Source organism: Astyanax mexicanus, chromosome 15, assembly GCF_023375975.1.
Source record: "Astyanax mexicanus isolate ESR-SI-001 chromosome 15, AstMex3_surface, whole genome shotgun sequence".
NCBI lineage: Eukaryota > Metazoa > Chordata > Actinopteri > Characiformes > Acestrorhamphidae > Astyanax > Astyanax mexicanus.
Window position 1 is genome coordinate 10,075,251 of NC_064422.1, and position 17,301 is coordinate 10,092,551.

A 17,301-nucleotide genomic window follows, 5' to 3' on the forward strand; every position below is an offset into this window, starting at 1 on the left:
TGGTGTGTAGCTGGGCCAGAGACTCAGGAGAACTCCAGACAAACTAAACTTCTTTAATATATTTACCTTCTCCTAAAATACATTCATTTACAATGGGGCATATATGCAGGTGAAACAGGGATGAGCCTAGTGCACCCCAAATTTATTAACAATTATTAACAATATTTTAATAGAACATTTTTGTCATTATGGCTTTTAGAAAAATGTGTTTTGGGGAGGGGGGCTAGAGTACTATAGGACTCCCTCATTTCCCCCATTTTACATTACTTTTACTTTTTTACTTTTACAAGTCGTTTTGAAACCAGTACTTTTAAACTTTTATTTAAACAGTAAAAAGCTTGAATTGATAATATTTTAAACCCTAGTATACTCTATACTTCTACCTGAGTAATGAATGTGAATATTTTTGAAACCATTGGTCACAAAGGACATCAGCAGCAGTGTCAGCATTTGGAATATATGACACAAACACACAAAGTAAACTGTAATATAATCTCTGCTTGTAATCACTCTATTTATTTTCCATTACTACCCAACCCTGGTTGGAGATGCTGTATATTTTTAAAGTTTAGAAAGTTTAAAAAGTATCTTTTTAGCCATTTCTCATTTTTATAAACCACATTTCTCAAAGTGACCTCTCACAGCAGCACAAACATGCAATGGACCACAAACCACGTGTGGGTTAGTCAGTTCTTTATTTTTTTGTCGCAGTACAACACAGTGTGTACGTATCATATGAAAAAAGAAAGAAATTAAAGTTACACCTAAAAATGGGGGAAAACACAAATACTAAGAGGTCTTCCACAGGTACAAAGACAGTGAGCTCTCTCTCTCTCTCTCTTGAGAATCCTCTTCTTGCTGGGCTAAACGGTGATGGGAGGACGGGGACGGGGAGCCGTGCGGTTACGCAGGTGCTTCTGACGGTGATTTGGTTGGAAACAGTGGTTAAATGCTTTAATAAGCGTGATTGGCCACGAACAGGGACTCTCCAGCAGCTGCTCCTTTATCGCCAGCGGAAGCGTATTTACCGATGGAAGCTGCACTGTTAGCCTGTTAGAGCAAAAAGAGACAGAGTCAGGCTACAGTCATCAGATAAGACATTAGGTGAGGCATTAAATCAGATTTCCTGTGACATCATTCGAAATGAGCAGATTTCCAGTGACCTAATCTTGATAGCAGAAGGATCCACTAGTTATATGAGTGTTATGAAGTTTAATATAATTAGCTGCTTAGCTCAGGAACATGAGCTTAAAACTGAATGTGCTAATTTTTTTTTTATCTGGATAACCCACTGGTCTTGAGCTGTTTTTTTTTTTTTTTTAGCAAAAACAGCTTCAAAATTTAATTTAGGACCACATGTTTGATCCCAAACATGAAATTCAGGTGTTATAAATTATATAATAATGAAATAAAAGCGCTTTTTGAAGGTTAGAAAAAAATTATAAAATTTTTTTAAGCAGGACTGGCATTTTTTATTATTTCAAATGAACACATTTAATCTATTAATGGAAATAAATATGGTTTTGGGTTTAGTGGCTTTTTAACATGAAGGAAGGCTTTTTCCTAAATTAGCAGCTTACCTGGAAAAAAAGTAAAAAAAAAAAAAAAAAAAGACCATTTGTCATCCAGAAAAAAAAAAAAATCATACCATATGCTGGTTGGTTGGCTCGTTAACCAGCTCTTGACCAGCATGGGCTATGTTTTTTCGGGATTATATTTTTTAGCAGGAACGGCTTCAGAAGCCGCTTTTAATCCCAAGCAAGAAATTAAGGTGTTATAAATTGTATTATAACAAAAAATATATATATTTTATATACTGTTACTGCCACAAAAGAACATTGTGGGTTAGCTTAGCATGGGGAGGATGCTAGTGTGCAGCTAAAATAGCAGCTTGGTGTGGAAAAATTGGTTGCTTAGCTGTTTGGCATGGATAACAATGCTAGAGCGAAGTGTGAATTGTTTTTTTTTTTTTACAATAAAACAAAATCAGGTGTGATCCTAAATTAGCAGTTTAGCATTGAAATAACTCTAGTGTTATTCTAAATGAGCAGCTTACTTAAAAAAGGCTAGTGCAGCCTGGTATAGAAAAAAAATCAAGTTTGACAGTTACTTAGAACTTAGCATCGATATAAATGAAACTAGTGTGATGCTGAACTGCTTGTTTAACAGGGAACAAAGGCTTGTGTGATCCTAAATTGTTAATTTATAATAGTTAGCATGACAAAAAAAAATGAATTTTAAAGCTTAGCATGTTTACAGCTGCAAAACATAATAAATAAAATAAAAGAATGTCTATTATATATATTTTAGTTAAGTAACTATTTAGTTGTTTTTGTGCAGTATCAGCAATATTATGCAGGAATTATAGAATTCAGATTGTTGTTGAATTTTTTTTTTTTTTCCTGAGATCTACATACCAAAGCTCTCTTGACAAACTCCTCCTGGCAGGCTTTGGCGTTTTCCTTCTTGCCACCCCAGGCCTTGAGGGCAGATGCCTGCAGGGCACGGCCGTAGGAGAAGGTGAGGGCCCAGGGTCGGTGCAGGGGGCACATGTTCATGGCGTTCAGGTTGACTGAAGCCTCCTCCTCACTCTGGCCTCCAGACAGGAACGTGATGCCTTTGGGGAGATGAGGGTGGTGAGGACAATAGCAACTTATTATTAATTATAAAGTACTATAATACTATAATAATTTGTACTATAAACAGTATTTAAGTGCATGAATTTGGGAATATGGCTAACCAGGGACTGCAGGGGGCACGGTGCGGCGCAGGGCGGTGACGGTTGCCATGGCGATCTCCTGGGGGCTGTACTTGTGGGAGCAGGAGTGGCCAGCAGTCACCATGTTGGGCTTGAGCAGAGTTCCCTCCAGGTAAACATGGTGCTCAGACAGAGCCTTGTAGACAGCAGCCAGGACCTTCTCGGTCACATACTGGCACCTCTTCAGGTCGTGGTCGCCATCGGGCAAGATCTCAGGCTCCACGATGGGCACGATGCCATGCTAAAAGGAGCAATGTTACAATGCAATGAGATTAAACTCTTAAACTTAGTGAGTTTAATACATGCAAGTTTTTATGTGTGCTACTGTGTCTATGTGTCTCACCATCTGGCAGATGCTAGCGTAGCGAGCCAGAACGTTAGCATTCTCCTTGATGGCCAGGCTGGAGGGGGTGGTGGGGGTGATCTTCAGCACGCAGCGCCACTTAGCAAAGTCGGCTCCGTCCTTCTTGTACTGAGCACAGCGCTCGTACAGACCATCCAGACCTGAGGAGAATACATTAGAGAGAGATTTAAAAAGAAAACAATCAAGATGACTAAAGAAAATTGATAGGTTTTGGTGTCAGATGAGTAACAAAGATGAGCTAACAAAGCTAACAGAGCTAACTGGTACACTATATACTGTATATATATATTTACCTCTGTGGATGATGCAGCAACATATTCTAATATAGTTAACATCAACTAGTCAGGGCTCTCCAGATTCTAGCAAGGAGGTGTGGAGCTACTTTGAGCTGGATAAAGGTGTAAAGAGTGATTTATCAGGATAAATTATGCACCCAGTCTGAAGGGTGTTTAGACAAACTGTTAAAATTTCTGGATCTCTGAAAGCTGTGGGAGAGCGGAGGTGTGCTATTCATCAAAGATAAGAACCTTTTATCATGTTTTACTACACTAATAGTTCATTTTACACCAGAGTTCTCCTTTAAGGAGCAATGTTCATTAACACACCCTGGGTGGTGGTCTCTCCATTGGTTCCAGCCAGAGGGACGACACCTTTATCCACCTTGATGCCGACCACCATGCCTCTCTCCTTGATCAGCTGGGGGAAGAGCTTGCCATCATCAGTCTTCTGGTAGAGAGTCTCGTGGAAGAAGATGACTCCACCGATGCAGGGCTTGATGCGGTCGTCAGCGGTGAAGAGCAGCTGGCGGTAGAACCTCCGGTTCTCCTCAGTGTTCTCAGCATTGATGCTCTGGAAGCGCTTAGCAACGCTGCCTGCGGTGGCGGGAAAGACGACAGTAATCAATGATTGTAATGACACAAATGGAAAGAGGAACCAAAAGGCTAAAATGAGCAAGCAGATCTCATCATACTCTGCCCAGAACACCCACTTTTGTTTCCGTTGGACATAAAATAAAAACTCTTTTGAAACTCTTTCATTAGAAACGAGCTTTTAAATACTTTTTGGTCCTAGATAAAGGATCTGTTTAGCTTACCAGATTTTGCCGTTATCCCAAGGGGTCCCATATTATAACTTGTGGGACTACATAGAAAGTTGGAATTGGGTTTTGCAACCCAAATAACATTTTTTTATTTATTTCTCATTTGTATCACAGTTTCTCCCTAATTTACAAGGCCAATTACCATACCATGACTCTAATATTTGGTTGGACCGCCTTTTGCTTTGATTGCTGCACACTTTCACTGTCGCATTGTTTCAATAAAGCTTCTGCTTATTATTCCGTCACAAGATTTATTTCAATCCAGTGTTGCTGCATTAATTTTCCACCAAGATCTTGCAGCAGCATTGATGATGGTAGAGTCTGATCACTGCACAAAGCCTCTCTTCTCCATCCAGCACATCCCAAAGATTCTCAATGAGGTTAAGATCTGGACTCTGTGGTGAACTCTCTCTCAATCCATGTGTGAAAATGATGATCTCATGCTCCCTGAACCCTGAACTCTTTCACAATTCCAGCCCCATGAATCCTGATATTGTTATCTTGGAATATGCTCGTGTTCATCAGGGAAGAAGAAATAAATGCACTAATGGAATAACCTGATCTATATTCAGTATATTCAGGTAGTCAGCTGACCTCATTCTTTTAGCACATACTGCTGCTGAACCTAAACCTGCAGACCAACTGCAGCATCAACCAACCCCACATCATTTGCTTACTTAAATCCAGGTGGAGACTTTTTATTTTTTGGCCAGGCAGTGTATTTAAACCAATTTTTAAATGTGTTTGTTTAAATTCCTTTGTTTGTTCATATTGCTTTATATAACGCAGAACAACAAAATATCGCAATGCCATTTTTTTCTGCGTTCGTTTTTACCTGTGGATTCATCAGCAGCGAGGATACCCTTGCCAGGGGCTACAATCTTCAGAGCATTATCACTGAGCTCCTTCTTCTGCTCAGGGGTGAGGAATGGGTATGCGTGAGGCATCGTACCACTGAGAGATAGAGAGAAAGAGAGAGAGAGAGAGAGAGAAAGAAAGAGAAAGCAACAGACATATAGAAAACTAATGAGTACCAGAGAAACTTTGTACCTGAATCTGTGGTTAACAGTTTGAGCAATCGCAGCAGCTAACACTGACCTCTGAACACTGAAATGTGTGAGAGTGGGAGCAAACAAATACAATAAAGAGAGAGAAAGAGAGAGAGAGAGAGAGAGATATGTGGAGAAGAAAGAGGAAGCTAAGGTCAGGGCCAAGACGTAAACTGTCTTAAAAGAAAGAAACTATAAGAGGAACTTGCATAACCAAGACAGAGAACTGCATTTCCTACGCCGTTCTTTCGCCATTCTGTGAAATCTGTTTTATAAATAAAGACGCCTCACTCTCTAGGCTGTAGCTGTGTTCTAAAACTCCTACTCCAGAGGCCTGCTGGGCTTTTCTTGCAGGGTTTGTGTCTCTAGATGCACCAGAATTATGAATTCTGTTATTTGCACTTATTTTTATCAAGTTGATATGGTGGTCTAAACCAGTGATTGATTCTTAACTTGTGGGTCGGGACTCAAATGTTGTGGACACCGATGCCTTGTGCTGATCAACATCACCTTAAGAGTGACGAGGGGAAAGAGCGCCGACTACTGTACCCACCCAGAGAGAGCAAGGCTCTCATTGTGCTCTCTCAGGGCTCCGGCAGCTGATGGCAATCTACATAAACAGGATTCGAACCGGCGATCTCCTGATTATAATGGGAGTGCTTAGCCTGCTGGATCACTAGGAGCCCTACTGAATGTTACACTATATAAAACTTGATTAAAATATATGTTTTTGATATCAGCAAGAATATTGTTATAAAAATACCCTGCAATATCCTGATCCTGATTTTAGGGCCATATCACTCCCCTCTGGTCTGAGCAATAACTGAAAACACTACCAGTTTCAGCTCCTGAATGCAAATATTACATCATCCATTCTTCTGTGGCTTTCTCAATATGGAAACATGTCTGGTAAGTGTCAATATTTGCTTAATATCTGTTGATATCATTTTGTATTTAATAAAACAGTGACTTTATTTGGTGCATAACAGCTTTACAGACTTTCTGTAGCTGTGCATACTTTTGCAGTTTTTGTCAGACAGTTTCTACAGTTTGTTTAGATGCCTATTTCTTGCAGGAGCCTAAATAAAGGTCCCACAGTTAGAACTTAGAATTAGAGTAAGTCTAAATTTTGACTTGTGTCACGAAGTTAGTTTTAGTATGGTGGCTTTCTTATTTTGAACTCCCTGTATAGCTGGTTAGCTGAAACAGCATGGTCCAGTCTAGTAACCTTTTAGATTAAAAACTCAAATGTGGTTGGTGCAAATGTGCACGGGTTCGCATTTGAGAACCACAGTTTCATTTCAGCACTAATGGTTTCACGCTTAAAACCGTGGTGATGATACTTCCTTCTGAGGAACCAGTTCTCACCATTCTGCAGGTTTTACCTCCAACCCAAATCGGATGCTGATGTTCACCTACATTCAAGCAGCTGTGTGACCCAAATCCGAGTTCTTTACTAAATCTAATTTTTTATGCTCTTTAAAATCTTTTTAATCTGACCTTTTGCTCATTCACAGTTCACAGTCCCTACAGTTCACACTCACAAACTGATGCACATGCACTAAAATGCATTGCTACACATTTATTTAGGTTTAGGTTTTGTTTTAGTCTCTATCAAAGGAAATATACAAGAAATATACTGAGAATGCAAAAAAATTGAGCTATAGCTGTAAAAATGTTATGCTATTCTGCCTTGGCTTCACTTTTAAGCTTTTTCTCTTTGTAACACTGCAGCCACACCCCCCTGTGGTCATAGTCCTGTGGCCACATCTATATATATATATATATGTGTGTGTGTGTGTCTGTGTGTATGTACAGTGTGTATGCTTTGTGTAGACTCTGTTGTTGGAACTTAGCCAGAACAGCATGTATTCATTTGCTTAGTATCCATGCTAGCTAACTCTACGGTGGCCGAGGAAGCCCAACGCAGTGCAAATTGAAAAGCGCTGCAAAAGCACAAAACACATCCATCAAAATTACAACACAGGCGCAGCAACTAGAAAAACGCGCTGCAAATAGAAAAACGCGCTGCAAATAGAACCACAACACAACGGAAGTGAGTCACAACACAACGGAATTTTCCCGGGGGACCTTAAAAGATACTGTACCAGCTAAGCTGCGTCTTCAGTAACGTCTCGGACTTCACTATGTGTACAAAGGACAATAAGTGGCAAACAAGGCGTTTTGTGAAGCAGAACTTTTAATAAACATAACTTACTTTTCAGAAGCTTGTTTGCCACTTATTGTCCTTTGTATACAGCTGGCACAGCATATTTTAAGGTCCCCTGGGAAAATTCCGTTGTGTTGTGACTCACTTCCGTTGTGTTGTGGTTCTATTTGCAGCGCGTTTTTCTATTTGCAGCGCGTTTTTCTATTTGCTGCGCCTGTGTTGTAATTTTGATGGATGTGTTTTGTGCTTTTGCAGCGCTTTTCAATTTGCACTGCGCTGGGCTTTCTCGGCCACCGTATAACTCAGTAGGGCTAAAGTATGATGTGTAGCTGCTGGTACAGAGTTTCTGGAGAACCAGTGATCTGCACAGAGTTAGAGCTGCTGATAAGGGAGCTGTGTCTGACTCTAATATAGTCATTAAGTTAAGTCGCTTTTTGTCGGTAAAAATAAATGTTTAAATGTTAAAAATACATCAGAATGCAGGAAAATGTATGGAGAGGACCCCCAGACTAGAGTTTAGATTCTCTGCCCGAACAAAAGTTTAGATTCCCCAGATTAGAGTTTAGATTCCCCTGATTAGAGTTTAGATTCCCCAGATTAGAGTTTAGATTCCCCAGACTAGAGTTTAGATTCCCCAGATTAGAGTTTAGATTCCCCAGACTAGAGTTTAGATTGCCCAGATTAGAGTTTAGATTTCCCTGATTAGAGTTTAGATTCCCCAGACTAGAGTTTAGATTCCCCAGATTAGAGTTTAGATTCCCCAGACTAGAGTTTAGATTGCCCAGATTAGAGTTTAGATTCCCCTGATTAGAGTTTAGATTCCCCAGACTAGAGTTTAGATTCCCCTGATTAGAGTTTAGATTCCCCAGACTAGAGTTTAGATTCCCCAGATTAGAGTTTAGATTCCCCTGATTAGAGTTTAGATTCCCCAGACTAGAGTTTAGATTCCCCAGATAAGAGTTTAGAATCCCCTGATTAGAGTTTAGATTCCCCAGACTAGAGTTTAGATTGCCCAGATTAGAGTTTAGATTCCCCAGACTAGAGTTTAGATTCCCCAGACTAGAGTTTAGATTGCCCAGATTAGAGTTTAGATTCCCCTGATTAGAGTTTAGATTCCCCAGACTAGAGTTTAGATTGCCCAGACTAGAGTTTAGATTCCCCAGATTAGAGTTTAGATTCCCCAGACTAGAGTTTAGATTGCCCAGACTAGAGTTTAGATTGCCCAGATTAGAGTTTAGATTCCCCTGATTAGAGTTTAGATTCCCCAGACTAGAGTTTAGATTGCCCAGATTAGAGTTTAGATTCCCCAGACTAGAGTTTAGATCCCCCAGACTAGAGTTTAGATTCCCCAGACTAGAGTTTAGATTGCCCAGATTAGAGTTTAGATTCCCCTGATTAGAGTTTAGATTCCCCAGACTAGAGTTTAGATTCCCCAGACTAGAGTTTAGATCCCCCAGACTAGAGTTTAGATTCCCCAGACTAGAGTTTAGATCCCCCAGACTAGAGTTTAGATTCTCCAGATTAGAGTTTAGATTCTCTGTCTGAACTGGACTAGAATTTAGATTTCCCAGACTAGCTTTTTCAGACTAGTTTCTCAAAATCTGTGACGTAGTCATCTGTTTTCTAACGCTAATTTTATTTTATATAAAGCTATTTTATATAAAGCTATATAGCTAAGTAATTTAGAATCTAAGAGTCACGCAGCTCTGGGGCTTTTGACTTGCAGTGCTGAGGGTAAAAAAATAAAAATCCTAAATAATAGATCAAATAGCAAATAATATGCTTCTTCAGTGTTGCAATGTTAATTAACATCATCTCTGAACAGAATTCGCTCAGATTTCAAACAGTCAGATTCTGACAGGGAGCCAGTATTTGTCACAAAACCTGGTAGGTAAATCAACTCACTGAACTCACATAACTATACATAACTAACATTCTTCAAACCTGTTAATATGAAGTATATAAACACAAAGCGTACACAGATGTAGCTGATGAGAACTGGATGTAGTAAAGCTCTTCAGTCTACCCTGGTGAAAAAATATATATGCTTAATGGCACTTAAACATATTGAGAAATGTCTAAGTATGCTGTAAATATACTAACAGATTTATGTACTTGCATAAAATATATTAAAAGTACAATAATGTTATGCTTTCATCAAATGTTTGAAAGTGAATTTGATCATACTTTTAAAAAAGCACAATATAGTGTATTTAAAAAAAATAGACTACTATGATGTACACTTTTAGTTTAATATAATTCAATATACTTCCAAAAACTTCCAAAACTTATTTCCAAATATACTTTTGTACATTTTTAGCAAAGCCTGTTGAAAATAACTGTTACAGTAATTCACAATTAAAAGTACAATGTATCATGTCATTTTTAAGAAAGTAAATTCAATTACTACCACCTATTTAAAAAACTAAAGTAAAGTAAATTTGTAACACGTTAAAAATTGTAGTACAGTATATTAAAATCAATTTCTATACCCAACGAAGTATATACTAGAAGTGTGCTACTTACAAAAGACAGAAACAAGAAGCATATATATATTTGTACTGTAAATATATTTAACATTAATTCTTAGTACATTCCTAATATACCTAGTGTATAATAGTAATAGTGATACAGTTGTAATACTCATTAAACGTATTATAATATTACTGTAAGCATATTTAAAATATGGGGTTTCATACATGAAGTAGTATAAATGTTTAAATGTTACTTAAGTATATTTCAAATAGTTTCATTTTAGTACAGTTAATTACATTTAGCACAATTTAAGTAAGAGTTTTGTACTATTTTTATACTGCAATTAAAGTATAATAAGTACAAAAACAGTTGTTCCATTTTATCACTCTTTAAATATACTGATTAATAATAAAGTGGCTACAAGAACACTTTAGTGCACTATAGCATAATAATGCTTAGTATACTTTAATCTACTTTTTTTCATTAGGGTACTTACTGAACTGCAGTGTGAAACCAAAACTAAACAGAGCAAATGTTCACAATGCAACAAAGACCTGAACATTAGTGCTTTCTCTGGTCCAGACTTTCATGTGTAGAAACACCCTAAGAACGCAGGAACGTTGACCACTGCTCTATAGAAAGGTCTCAACCACCCCGGGCTGTGGAGCTTAAATGTTGTATTAGATATTTACAGCATCAAGACAGCTGTATGATTGTCTGCACGTAGTCACCCCCCGCCCCCACCACTGTAGCTTATCTATTTGAGGGGTGGGGGGTATGACCGGCATGTCTATGAAACCTTTTCTATCTGGACGCTCTTATCCTTGACCTTTGCCTCAGCCATGTGTGGCACTACTCTTCCACTGTCGCCCCACCAATAGGTCAGGCTATATATAACCGCTGCCAGAGACAGCTGTGAAATGCAATGCCCTTGCTGGTAATGCCATCAGGGCTCAAGAGACCAAGCTAAGTTATATAATTATATAATGTGGAAGTGCAGCGTGCACGGGACTGGGCGGATCATATAACTCAAGAAAGCCTTGGAAATTTGACATTGAGTAAAAAAGTTCAAGGTGATAATACTTAAAGTTACTTAAAGTTAAATTAATATGCTTTTGAAAACGCATAAATATTTATTTTTGTACTTTTATGTATCGAAACCATTGTTTGCCATGTCATCCCTAGATTTTTACTCTGCAAAATGACTTTAAATGTAAAACGTAGAACGTCTACAAATAGATAAATTGGAAGATTCATGCATCAGTAATACAATACAACTTAGAATACAACAAAGAAATATTATGTATTTATCAACAGAGACCACTTGCCAAGAGAACCACAGTGAGAGCTATTATTCACTGATAAACAAAACATGGATCAGTGGTGCTGAGCATGTGCTGAAATTACTCCAAAAGGGCATGAACAACTCATCTAGGAGGTCACAAAAGAACCCAGGACAACGAAATCAAAATAACTGCAGGTCTCACTCGCCTAAAATAAGGTCAGTGTTCATAATTCAATAATAAGAAATGGTTTCTATGGGAGAGTTCCAAGACAAAAAAAAAAACACTTGCCAAGATGTCACTACAATGCACTTTTGTCTGGCATTGCACAGGTTGGTGCATTAAGGTTAACAGCACCATTTATTATTTTTTACATCATGCCTCAGTTTAATCTTTCCTTTCTTTTTTAGTTATTTTTTCTCTGATAAGAATTTATATTTACATTGATGGCGTTTAGCTGATGCTCATATTCAGAGCAGCTTACAAAGTGTTTCTTGTTATTTCTTTTACAGAGTTGGGCTAATGCATTCAGCATTCAGTCACCCAGGCTGAGAATTGAACCGCAGTCTCCCACACTATGCGGTAGTTAGCTCACTGACAGGTAGTGGTGTTATCCACTACGCTACATCAACCATATCCTGCAGAACTGATGTATTTACCAGGCTTTAGGCTTTAGAGAGCATGGAAGCTAATGTTAAGCTAAGCTAAGGTTAATTTTAGCCTTCAGCATGCTTGGGAATAAAACAATTTATTAAAGTATTTGATATTTGTCAATGATTAATTGTGATATAAGTTGTAGCAGTTTGGTTGAGTAGTGCTAAACATTGGCAAGGCCTACTATGACTATTAAAAAATGTTGTTAATTAAGCCACGCATATAATTTCCATCAGAATAGAGCAGCACAGTCAACATGAATGCAACTCAAAATGAATGCACATCAATATATTTTCAGTTTTTAACACGTCTGCAGCAAGTCTGCCTAGCATGCTAATTTCTACAAAGACCCATCATGGGAAGAACCCAGCGTCTTGCTACACTTCCTCAAAGAGAAGTAAATAGCTGCTTGAGGTATGGTGTGATCAAAAGTGTAAAAAGTGTAATGGCTATTAAGATTGCCACTTCATCTTCACGTCACTTCATGTCTAGTGCTAATTCGGGAGGCCTCTTAAACAAGCCTCATGTTCTGTCTGATACTCACCTATCTCACCTGATACTCACTGGTATCATTGTATTATAGGTTATCTGTCGTTGCAAATGAACATTTTCAACCATTGCAAATCCAAATCATGCATGCAGCTTTTTTCAGATTTGACTTACCTTTCTAGCTGAGAGGACACCTGAGGGAATGGAGGGACTCTGCAAGAGTGAGAGGAAGAGAGAGAGAGGGGGCAGAGTAAAAGACCTGGCTCAAGCCTGTGACGCCCCTTCGTCCTCCTCGACACTGTATTTATCTGGCTTTATGACCCCTCACATTTGGGCCGGCCTGCTATATTTATCCCCAGCCTGACACTGGAGAAGGGCGGCAACACCCCCCACGAGTGTGTGATAGAGAGGGAGAGAGAGAACAAGAGTGCTGAGGGAGATAATGGAGAGGTTGAGCAGATCAGAAAAAAAAACAAAAAAACAAAAGTACAGTACAGAATTCAGCAGTATATATTTTATGTTTTAATGTATACAGTGGTTATAAAGCAAATGCAATACACGCTATAGATATAGATCATAAGTATTGATGAATATAGAAATACAGAATGTTCAAGATAAAACATAATCTAATATAGAAAGTAAACTGCACAAAATACAGTATAAAGTTACACCTATGTAAATATTAGCTCATCATGTCTATAATGCCATACATTATAGACATTATATGTTTAAATATGCAAATATTTGCTTTGTGATATTTAAAGTACAATACAATACAAGGACAAAAAATATATTATATTTTTAAAAAATGATAATATTAATTTACATAGATTTAAAATGATATGATATACTGTTATATATACAATATTACAGATATACAGACCTACATTTTTACAATGACCAAACAACTGAGTGAAAAAGTAATTGCCCTCTCATGAATTAACTGATTAACTAAATTTTTTTTGGAAAGCTGAGTGCAATTTCAATATACTCAACAAGGCCTGATTACTGCCAGACCTCTAGAATCATGAAACCTTTCTGACAACATGAAGCAGATAAAAGAAATTCAAAAACAGTTGAGAAAACAAAGTTACTGACATCTGTTTGTCTGGACAATGTTACAAAGTTATTTATAAAGCTTTGGGACTCCAGTGAACCACAGTGACAGCTATTATTATCAAATGGAGACAAAATAGAACAGTGGTGAATGTGCCGAAATTACTCCAAAAGGGCATGAACAACTCATCCATGAGGTCACAAAACTACCCAGAACAACCTCATTCACCTCAGTTAAAGTCAGTGTCAATGATTCAATAAGAAGAAATAATCTCCATGGGAGAGTTCCAATACAAAAAAACACTGCTGACCAAAAAGAAGAAGAACGTAAAAAATAACACATATTTTCAGAATAAAAATGTCATACTAAAAACATGTAAAACATGGTGGTGGAAGTGTGATGGACTGGGGCTGCTGGACAACTTAAAGACGTTTTTAGAACCAGGAATTCTGCTGTTTACCAGAAAATCCAGAAGGAGAATATCTGGCCATCAGTCTGTGACCTTAACAAGGGCGTAGGAGCGGGTTTGGGGGGGGTGGGGTGGGTTGGGGGCACATCTGATAATATAAATCAAAGCCCACCTTATAGTTTCTTAAAACAACATTTGTGGAATTACTTTTAATCACAAATAATCCATTTTTTACTGTACTTCTGTTTATTATTAGACACATCCAAGTAAAGGTCACTTTACAACCTAAACATGTTACTCCACTTTACATTTACTGTTGTTAAAAAAAAAAAAAAAAAAAAATATATATATATATATATATATATATATATATATATATATATATATATATATATATATATATATATATATATATGTCATTATATACATTATATCAGTAAAGCTTGATTGCAGTTATTATGTTTTCCCCATAGCAATTTTATTAGGGGTTTTCCCCATTTTTATATTTACTCTGGTTATATTTACTCTGATATTAAAATGTGTTTCTTATTCTGACAAAATATAATTGTGATATAAAAGCAACAGCAAAACAAATGTTAGGGGGAAGTGAAAAATACACAGCCTATCTTTATAGTCTGTGGGTTTTTACTTCCCCCCTAGAGATTATTCTTATGAAAATATTAACATATACTTTGATTAGTTTAAAAAGCAAATGCTATATAAACACTATGGATAATGCAAATATTGATAATTATAGAAATATAGATTTTTGACTTATAACAAAATGTAATATAGAAAGTAGACTGCATTTAACACAGTACAACTTATAGTGTGATGTAAAAAAGAACAATGCATTATGGACATGAAATCAACAATGCAATAAACACAAAGACAAACAAACTTTAAAATTAAAAACATGATAATATTAATTTACATAGATTAAAAACATAGTACATGATATACAGTACACTGCTGTGGAAAAGTATTTGCTCTCTTCTTTAGTTTTTGCGTGTTTGTGTCATACTTACATTTTTCTATCAAACAAACTGAGTAAATATAAAAAAGCAGTTTTTAAATGTTGATTTTTAATTTATTAAGGGAAAAAGTAAAGTAAAATCATAATACAATGAACACAAAGAGAAAAAAAAATTACATATTAGATTAGTAATGTAAATCGCATATATTTACTTATTTACTTTTCACACATTGTAGACATTTAAAGGCAAAGCGAGGCACCGCAACCTTGCCAATGCTAATCCAATGCAGTGAATGATATATATATATATATATATATATATATATGAATGAATTTAATCAAACAATCTTCCAATATACAAGCTTTACAGATTACAGTTTTACAGATCTAAAAAAAAAAAAAAACATTGCGCAGAACATGCTTTCAGTTCTAGTTCATCTTCAGAAATAGGAGAACTTGGGGAGAGTAGAAAAGCGTCCCTATTTTCTTGGTAAAAAAAACTCCTGTTTCTTCTTTTTCTCATCTCTCTCGCCGACCGGCCAGATCAAAAATAAACAGGACAAATAAAGACTTTTCAGTCACACGCACACACTTCACCGCTGCACTGTGACTGCGAGTCGTGTAAAGTCCTTCCTCCTGATACGTGTAGCAATGTGGATAACCTTCTGTTAGAAACCCAATCCACAGGGATGATCTTTGACCTTTACATGACCTTTAGATGGCTTCTGCTGCAGCAGGCCAGGGGTAGAATAGGGTGGTAAAGGCTATGAAGGTTCAGACACATGATGTCTCTGAATATCTGAAGAAGTGAGGCAGTGTGCGTGCGTGTGTGTCTGTGTGTGTGTATGTGTGTGTGTGCGTGCGTGCAGTGCGTGGGGGGGGGGGGGGGTTAAGTGGCTGGGTGAGAGGAAATTAGCGTCCACACCAGCAACACCACATGCAACACCCTCTTTTCTTCAGCTTCAGCTTCACCAACACATCAGCACCATCAGCAGAACCCACGCACTACTCTAGTGATCTCATCATAGCATAGTGGTTTACTTTGTTTGAAGGAGGGGGGGGGAAAATAAGTAATTTCAGTACTTCAGTTCAACATGTGAAGCTTATATATTATATAAATGTATTAAACACAGAGTGATCTATTTTAAACTTTATAATCCTACAGCCAGTAGAAATACAATAAAAAACATCAGTGTCTCAGAAAATTAGAATATTACATAAGACCAGTTGGTACTTTTTTGCAGTGTGGGCAGTGTGGCAAATCCTGCTGGAAAATGAAATCTGCATCTCCATAAAAGTTGTCAGTAGCAGAGGGAAGCTGTAAGATATGAAGTGCTGTAAGATTTTGAGGGAAAACAAAACTTTAGACTTGATAATAAAACACAGTGGATCAACACCAGCAGATGACTGACTTGTCTCTCCAAACCATCACTGACCATCAGTTAATTTTACATTTCATTTGTAAATCAAGGGAGCAGAGTCTGGAGGAAGAGTGGAGAGACACACAGTCCAAACTGCTCGAGGTCTAGTGTGAAGTTTTCATCAGTTTCTTTCTTTCTTTCTTTCTTTCTTTCTTTCTTTCTTTCTTTCTTTCTTTCTTTCTTTCTTTCTTTCTTTTATTGTTTTAGAACTAAGCAGAGCAATATTGAGCTTTATACAGTTTTGTGCTTTACAAGCTGAAATCAAATAATTAAATAAGAAAATATGGCACAGAAAATACGGCAGTGTGTTTACAACTTAAAAAAAAATAAAAATTTGCAAGGGCAAAAATAAATAATGTACAGCAGTTTCACATTCTTGATATATAAATTCAAGAAAAAATATATATAAACTCATACAGACACACTGACGCCCTAAATCAAGCTGTGTGATGCACGATTGATGACTCGTGTAAAGGTGTGGTGTGAGAGCTGCTTGAAATGTGTGTTTCTGGAGAATGCAAGACTTGAGAGCCCTGCTACAGTCTAAAATTAGTTACATTTTACATACTGTTCATCACATACTGTTTAACCCAATCAGATAACTGTGTGTTTTAGACCATTTGCTCTTGCAGATTCAAGCAAAGAAACAAAAGCAAAAAATTAAATGCAGCAACTGGACAGTTTCTGTTCTGGTACGGCCGACCACTTCCTCCGCCCGTTCTGAGATAGGGACCATATACATAAAAATACATACATACATTAATAGTCAGAGGAGCTGAGAGGTTATTCGATATGATGCAGCAGTTAAAGGAAGCTCATGTAGTAAATTACAGTAAACACGTAAAAATGCCATATCACAGTCCCGTTTAAAAAACTACAGAGCTTTTAGCCGATGCTTGTAACAGACTTACAGTGCTAGCAATAGCATTGTATAGTATAGTATATTGCTTTTTCACACTATTAACGAGGCACTTTTAAGGCTCTCAGTGTCTCGTTTTTATGGTCAGGTCCCTCAGAATTCTACCAATGAAGTTTGGAGCTACTTTAAGCTTGTTAATGTTAAAGTTAATGTTAATATTTATTTGCATGGGTAAAGC

General features: G+C 37.3%; 1 protein-coding gene across 1 annotated transcript; it reads right to left on the bottom strand.

Moving 5' to 3' along the window:
• Nucleotides 1–678: 678 nt before the first annotated feature.
• On the bottom strand, nucleotides 679–12,642 carry aldoab (aldolase a, fructose-bisphosphate, b). Its single transcript, XM_007248698.4, has 7 exons — nucleotides 12,516–12,642; nucleotides 5,057–5,175; nucleotides 3,728–3,994; nucleotides 3,102–3,262; nucleotides 2,741–2,999; nucleotides 2,418–2,617; nucleotides 679–1,050 (listed from the first exon to the last, which is right to left on the bottom strand). Exons 2-7 carry the CDS (start codon nucleotides 5,166–5,168, stop codon nucleotides 955–957), a joined length of 1,095 nt encoding a protein of 364 aa, XP_007248760.1. The 5' UTR covers nucleotides 5,169–5,175; nucleotides 12,516–12,642; the 3' UTR covers nucleotides 679–954.
• Between the last annotated feature and the right edge of the window lie 4,659 nt (nucleotides 12,643–17,301).

What these genes read in the sequence shown, in the direction of transcription:
- aldoab (XM_007248698.4), bottom strand. Translation starts at nt 5,168, where the DNA reads ATGCCTCACGCATACCCATTCCTCACCCCTGAGCAGAAGAAGGAGCTC. An exon ending in ACGCTAGCATCTGCCAGATG is followed by an intron (nt 3,000 to 3,101) that starts GTGAGACACATA and finishes TGCTCCTTTTAG; the next exon opens with CATGGCATCGTGCCCATCGT. An exon ending in CGTGCCCCCTGCAGTCCCTG is followed by an intron (nt 2,618 to 2,740) that starts GTTAGCCATATT and finishes ATCTCCCCAAAG; the next exon opens with GCATCACGTTCCTGTCTGGA.